This window comes from Mesoplodon mirus (assembly GCF_964341445.2).
Source record: "Mesoplodon mirus genome assembly, contig: HAP1_SCAFFOLD_748, whole genome shotgun sequence".
NCBI classification, from domain to species: Eukaryota; Metazoa; Chordata; class Mammalia; order Artiodactyla; family Ziphiidae; genus Mesoplodon; species Mesoplodon mirus.
Window position 1 is genome coordinate 30,389 of NW_028295285.1, and position 7,191 is coordinate 37,579.

General features: G+C 42.7%; 1 protein-coding gene across 1 annotated transcript in view; it reads left to right on the plus strand.

Annotated features, from left to right (window-relative positions):
• The window catches only part of LOC309797569 (BCL-6 corepressor-like), a 29,884-nt gene extending 23,062 nt beyond the window's left edge, over positions 1-6,822 (plus strand). The window contains 4 exon segments of the mRNA XM_082646069.1: positions 270-347; positions 512-668; positions 2,031-2,318; positions 6,189-6,822. Coding sequence (XP_082502195.1) covers positions 270-347; positions 512-668; positions 2,031-2,318; positions 6,189-6,273 — 608 coding nt within the window. The 3' untranslated portion in view covers positions 6,274-6,822.
• Positions 6,823-7,191: the final 369 nt, after the last annotated feature.

Consider the following 7,191-nt stretch of genomic DNA (forward strand, 5'->3'; position numbering starts at 1 on the left):
GTGGGGGGCTGGAAAACTCTTAGCTAGCCAGGCTAGCTTTTGTTTGGCAGGCTGGGGCGGTGAGGCGGGCAGTCCCTCAGGAAGGCGGGTGGACGCGTGGGGAGGTTTCAGTCAGATACCTGGAGGCGTGTGCAGTGGGACTTATCAGGAGGTGACACCAGCCCCAGCGTGAGATGTTCCCGAACTCCAGCAGCATTTGCCTCTTACCAGCAGGCGTTATCTTGTCCTTGTTTCTGTTTCTCTCTCTCTCTCTCCCCCTCTCTCTGCAGACTGTTTAAATAACCTGCAGGCTCCTGACGACGGTAACCCCGGTTGCTCTTCGGAGTTCTCTGGCAGCTGTGTGTGTGGTGAGCAGCCTTGTTCGTTTCAGTTGGGCTTGTGGGGGTGGGGGTGGGGGTGGTGCTGTGAGCAGGACTTGCTTGGGAAAGAATTTTTCCAGGGTCCTTTTTGGCGAACAGCTGGAATCTTGCTCCAGCTTACTGACCTCTCTCTTGTTTGCCCCCCCGGTTAGAACCAGATGATGAAAGTGGTTACGATGTTTTAGCAAATCCCCCAGGACCGGAGGACCAGGATGACAGCAACGAGGCCTATGGTGACCTATTGGAATCTGAATTTTCCGAAGACCCCCTTTTGCCGTGTTATAACGTCCAGGTGTCCGTCGCTCAGGGGTGAGCGTGGCCAGCGTGTGGTCGAGAGCCAGCCCAGCTGCTCTGTGGGGTGGCAGGAGTTAGAAATCCCCTTCAGCAGATGAGGGTGGCTGGGTTGGGGGCTGAGTGAATTCCTCACCAAGTGTCCACCGACCTCACATAATGCAGTGGAACTTTTCCAGAAAAGTTTGGGGTGTGGGAGGGTTCCCCAGCCAACTGCCCTCATTGGAACACACCCCTAGAGCCCAAAGGACACGGGAGTCAGCGACTGCAATTGCACAGTTTCAGTAAACTCTTGGGGAAGGGATCCTCCCCAAACGGCTACCATAGGGGCCTTCCAAGGCGCGTGAGGTTCACGGGACGATACTGATGTGTACCCTCTTCTCGTATAAGATTAGAGAAAGCCGTATGTGGCACCTGGGATCTTATGTGTCTTCAGATTTGCTTAGATCGAGTCTTGTCCCCACGGTCGGGCCACTGTGCCCCATGACCAACCCTTCGGAGTGAACACATCAGGAGACCTTGCTCTGCTGTGTGTTGACCCTGGTGCTTAAGGAGTAGCATCCCCCTTGGACTCTGAGGCTGGGAACGTGTCTGCCTTTGTGGTGACATTCTATTTGGGATAGAGATCATAAAGCATGGCAGGGTATCAGGAAGGATTTTACCACCTCCCTTCTCGAAAAAGCCTCAATCCCGGCAGCAGTGAGGGGCGGCTTGGAGGTGTGGGAAAGGAAAGGAAAACCAGGTGACCTCGAGTGTTTCTCATGCTCTCTCCGTGAGGGCCGGAGGAGAGGAGAGGTCAAAGAGGTGTTTGCCATCTCCCTTGGGTTGGCATACAGACTGGTTTTCCCCAGTGACTAGAACGGGGTACACTTACTTGGAGAGGGGTGACCTGAGTTGTGGCCAGAGCCAAGGCAGCACTGGGGTGGCCTGCAACGAGGCTCATTCAGGGGCGCTGCTCCTGCTTTTGTCTAAGTTGGCTGATCCGCCCTAGGTGGTCTCTTAACACATGCACATGAGTCCAGAGTTCCCCCGCTAGAAGTAGATCTTCCGGGCTTCCCTGGTGGCACAGTGGTTAAGAATCCGCCTGCCAGTGCAGGGGACACAGGTTCGAGCCCTGGTCGGGGAAGATCCCACATGCCACGGAGCAACTAAGCCCGTGCGCAGCAACAGGCCCAACGCAGCCAAAAATAAATAAATAAATAAAATTAAAAAAAAAAAAAGAAGAAGTAGATCTTCTAAGGACAGTGAGAAGTGGGGTGGGGGTGGGGTAATCAAAGTGGAAGTAGCAGGCCCTTTCACCGCCAGGAGACGGGTAGTTCATAGTTGGGAGCGCCTCTAATTTTGCCGGAAACTCAAACCACTGTCCTTTCTCTGGTGTAGGCCTCATAACTGGCTGTTGCTCTCAGACCTGCTCAAGAAACTGCAAATGTCCTCCTGCATATTCCGCTGCAATTTCCCAAATGTGGAAATTGTCACCATCGCGGAGGCCGAGATCTACCGGCAAGTGTCAGCAAGTCTCTTATTCTCTTGCCCCAAGGACCTAGAGTCCTTTAATCCAGAAAGTAAGGAGCTCTTAGATCTGGTGGAGTTCAGGAACGAGCTTCAGACTCTGCTGGGCTCATCCGTGGAGTGGATCCTCCCCAGAGACCTGGACTCAGACGACGACTGGTGAGCTCGCCGGGGCCCGCCGTGTACAGTGTGTCATGATGTTAATCCTTGTGCATATGTGTCCTAATACGACTATTTCTGTAAAGAAAGGACACTATGAGACACGACTCCAGTCGGAAGGACTTCAAAACATGTTTTTTTCTTTTTAAAATTTGAAGTCAGTTTTTATGAAGTTGTTAATAAAGTTTCTTTACTTTTCAATGTACACATGCTTTGGAATATGTTTGATTTTACTCGGAACAATTGTTTCTTTTCTTTTTTAAGGAGAAAAAAAAAAGGCAAAGGAGCTCCACACTTTGACTTAATTTCATACAAAGCTCCGACGACAGAGGCCATAACTGTTGAGAGTTGCTTTTGGGGCAAATTAAACCAGTAAAATTTTAAACTCTTCCTCCATATTAAAGGGATTGAATAAATTGGCCACTTTGGTGCACCTGTGTCCTGCAAATTGTCCAGTTGGAGATGGAGGTTTAGAAAGTGAGTTTCAGTCTTGTTTAAGTCTCTTCCCATCAGACTGGTCTCGTGATTTCCTACACACCATGTTACTTCCTGTCTACCTTTCCTTGGTGTTGTTCATGCCTGGATTGTCTCCTGTACCTGCTCAAACCTTGGTCCATTCTCATTTGTACCGTGGAAGTTTGTCATGCTGGATACTGTCAGAACTAATTTTACTTAAGTTTGCGTTAAAGTGCAAAGCACACGTTTTGTATATTTTCTGTTTTTTGTGTTTGTCTATATTTTATGGTTTTGCTTCAAGAAATATTATGGGAAGGGAAATAGCAAGATGTAAAGAGCAAAAAAGTCATCATTCTCTTTCAATTGTTAGAATATCTATCTGCAATCATAATTATGATGCACTGTGGTATGTGTTAAAATAGGAAATACATGTAACGTCCTGTAGGAGCAGCAAACTCAGTGGTGTTGGTGAGGGTGTGTCATGGAAGTAATCACAAAGCAGGTGACTGTTGGTTGGGGTCCTGAAACATTAGTGTGCCTTCCCTGTGTCCAGTAGTGGTCTGGAGGGGTCAGGAAGCCTGCCTTTGAATTTGAGGGAACAGAGGGTTTGAGGTCCTCTCTCTTCCATTGCTCTAGTACACTGCACAGCAGCAGTATACTGGGTTTATAGTTGACGTTGAAATCGCTGATTGATCATTAAGATTGGGATGTATCTTTGGAAATGAAAATAGGAAGAATCGTATGCTTTTTCTTTTTTTTCTTTTTTTTCCTATATCTGAAAAGGTATGTAGTACTTTGCTGAGTGGTTGGGAATAACGTTTGCAGTATTCAGTGTATTCAGTTTTAGTATCTAAATAGAATTAAATTGTTGCTGTAAACTGGAATAGCACTTTGTTACTGACAAGTTTTAGAATGCATCTGTTCGTCAATTACCTGTTTGGAAACATTGTAGTTAATGATTTTGAGAATGTGGCTATAAACCTCCAACTGACTCAAGAAAAGCAAGTAAGTCAAGATTGACAAATGTATAGGCTCTTCATCTTATTGTGTGTGTGGGTTTTTTTTTTTTTCCTTTTAGTTATTTGTCAAGGTATAAAGAATTCTATCACACTTAAGACAAGTTAAGTAAACTTCACGGGGTGTGTTCTGACATGGCATGGAGCAGATCACATGGCCTAGATCTTAAAGGTGATTTTATGTTTAAACTTTCATGAAAACATATGTGATTGAAACACATTAATATATTGATACAGAGGGCAGTTAATTTTTGTCTTTTTTGTGTGTGTGTGTGGTACTGTTGTGGCCTCTCCCGTTGCGGAGCACAGGCTCTGGACACGCAGGCTCAGCGGCTATGGCTCACGGGCCTAGCCGCTCCGCGGCATGTGGGATCTTCCCAGCCCGGGGCACGAACCCATGTCCCCTGCATTGGCAGGCAGACTCTCAACCACTGCGCCACCAGGGAAGCCCTAATTTTTGTCTTTTAATACATGTGAGCGCAGCTTTCATTTTGCTGAAAGAATATGACCCGTTTTCAGTTTGGGATTCTACCATTTAGTAAAGATAGTCCACTTAATTTTAGAAATAAGATATTTAATATATAATACCTAATAATACTTTTATGTATGTTTTTTTACTGAAAACATTTATTGTAATACTGTGAAGAAACTATGCCATTTTAGTCTTCAAGACTTAAATGAATCAAGTGTTTATTAGCTGTTGTAGTTTTTAAACTAATAAAAGTCAGTACATCAGCAATTTGTAAATACAGTTTTTAAAATAATGCCTTAACAACTTTACAGTGGTTATAATGACTGTATTTAGGCCTAAAGTTAGTTAATAATTTGACATGAAGGCTTTTTAATAGTTTGATGGTGCAGATCAGGGATAGGTAAACTCTGGCTGGTGGGCCAGATCCAGCCCGTCGCCTGGCTTTGTAAAGGAAGTTTTTCTGGAACAGAGTCGCACCCATTGTTTACATGGTAGTTGTGGCTCCTTTCACCCTACACCAGTGGGGCAGAGTCGTTGCAACAGAAACTGTATAGCCCACAAATCTGGAAATGTTTAAATTTAGATTTTAAAAATTGAAAACTTCTTTGAGCCTATACAGGGCAAGTCCATTGACCCCTGAGGTAGAAAACAGTCAGGAACTTGGGTGCGGAAGCCAAATGGCCTAGGTTCAAAGTCCCTTTCTCCCATTTCATAGCTAGTGACCATGGGCAAATCACTTAACCTCTATGCCTCATTATGAGGTTTAAATGCACTTATTTGTATAAATAGTGCCTGGCACATACTAAGCACTGTGTAAGTGATTGCTGTTGTTTCTGCTTGGAGCTTTAATAAGTTATTGTTAATAGAAAAACGACACTAATGATTTTCCTTTTAGAGTAACAAAGGCACTTTGAGTCTTTTACTTTTTCAGGAATGTAATAAGACTTTTTTCATTGACAGTCAGTGTTCCCTGTTACCAAAATTTACTTTATGAATATAAAGAATTGAATGTCTTCAAGACAGTACTTTTGCTTAAATGTCAAACCATTATTTCCCCAAGGCACATCAAACTGGCTCTGCATAGTCCAGGCCTCTAAAGCTTGTGTGCACACCCTAGGTAGCATGTGAGATACATTTTGTAAATATAGTTTTTTAAATAATGCTTGAGACTTCCCTGGCGGTCCAGCAGTTAACACTATGTGCTCCCAATGTAGGGGGCTTGGGTTCGATCTCTGCTCAAGGAACTAGATCCCACGTGCCTGCCATAACTAAGAGCCCACATGCCACAACTAAAAGATCCGGCATGCTGCAACTAAAGACCCGGCACAGCCAAACAAACAAACAAACAAATAAATAAATCTTTATTAAAAAAATAAGTAAAATAAAATAATGCCTTAGGAGTTAGGAAAAGAAAATATTAGAACATTTTTACCTTTGTATTATTTTAAAAAATCTGTGTAGTTTATCATGTACATAAATACTATGTATGGAACTTTGTGTATATAATTTGTTAATAAATAAGATGCATATTAAAAAGTTTTCTTATGGTTTGCCCAGTGAGGTGTTTGGAGGCCATTGGAGGACAGGATGATGAAATATAGGGCCTCAGCAAAGATAGAATTTAGAACCAATTCCCTGACTTAGAAGATAAGGAAAATAATTCATAGACTGTAATTGAGTTGTCCAACTTTATGTAAGTGTTCAGAAACAGGAAAAACAGTGGCTAGAATCTAATCACTGACCGAGCAGAATCTGGGTCACTGGACTCGTAAACCAGAAGTGACTGTTGAATTTCTCAGGTTGATGCTCCTGGCATATATGCTTGATCTGTGTGTGTGTGTAACTCTCTGACATAATAAGCCATACTCAGGCACACCCTGTTTCCTTATTCAAGCATCTTAATTTCATCCCATTAAATCTTTGAAGTATCAGACTACCAGAAGGCATGAAGAAACCTGGGCTGAGAGTCTTCATTCCAGGAGACGTGATCTTGACTGCATGGCTGGTTTGAGGCGCATCACTCTGAACTGCAACCCGCTCATTGGTGACCTGGGTGCAAGTGCTTTGGCAGAATCTCTTAGTGAGGATTTATGGCTTAGAGGGAAATTCTAAAATTGAAAATATTGAATTTTTAATATGCTTAGCTTTTGGCATGATACTATTGTGATAGGTTTTTTTAAGCCTCATTTTACTGATAGCTTTTATTTTGCTTTTACACTTTCTCTAAGAGTTGCATATATCCTTTATAGAAAATACAGAGTAACAAGAGAACAATTACCTATCATTTTAATACCCAGATATAATCACTGTTCATTTTGGTGTATATACTTTCAGTCTTTTTTTTTCTACAAATATATATGTACACTTAGGGATTACAAAAATAGAATTGTAGTATACTTGCTATTTCATATTCCTGCTTTTTTCACTTAATGATGTATCATGTAGTATTGCGTCGTATTGATGTCCCATAGTTTAATCAATTCTTTGCAATTCTATTTAGACAGTTTGCTTTTCCCTGTCAGAAACAATGTGAATACGTTGTATATACATCTCTGTGTCCATCGGGATTACTTCTGTAAAATAAGGTACTACAAGAGGAATGACTAAGTGTGACCTATTTTTAAGACATTTGATACACATGGCCAAATTACCACCCAGAAAGGCTATGCCAATTTGTAGTCCACCCCAACAGTAGATGCGAAGCCTGCCTCTCACAAACACTGGCCTGTAGCACTTGTAAAAAAATGTAAAACTACAAAAATGAGTACCTCTCCATTTTCTATGCAAGTGGGATTACTCCAAATTTTATAACTTTTTTCAATTAATTTAGTATGAGCATTTTAGCAAGTCAGTAAATTTGCATCTCCTGCATCATTTTTTGTGATTGTTCAGTATTCCATTATATGAATATGCCACAGTGCACATAGCT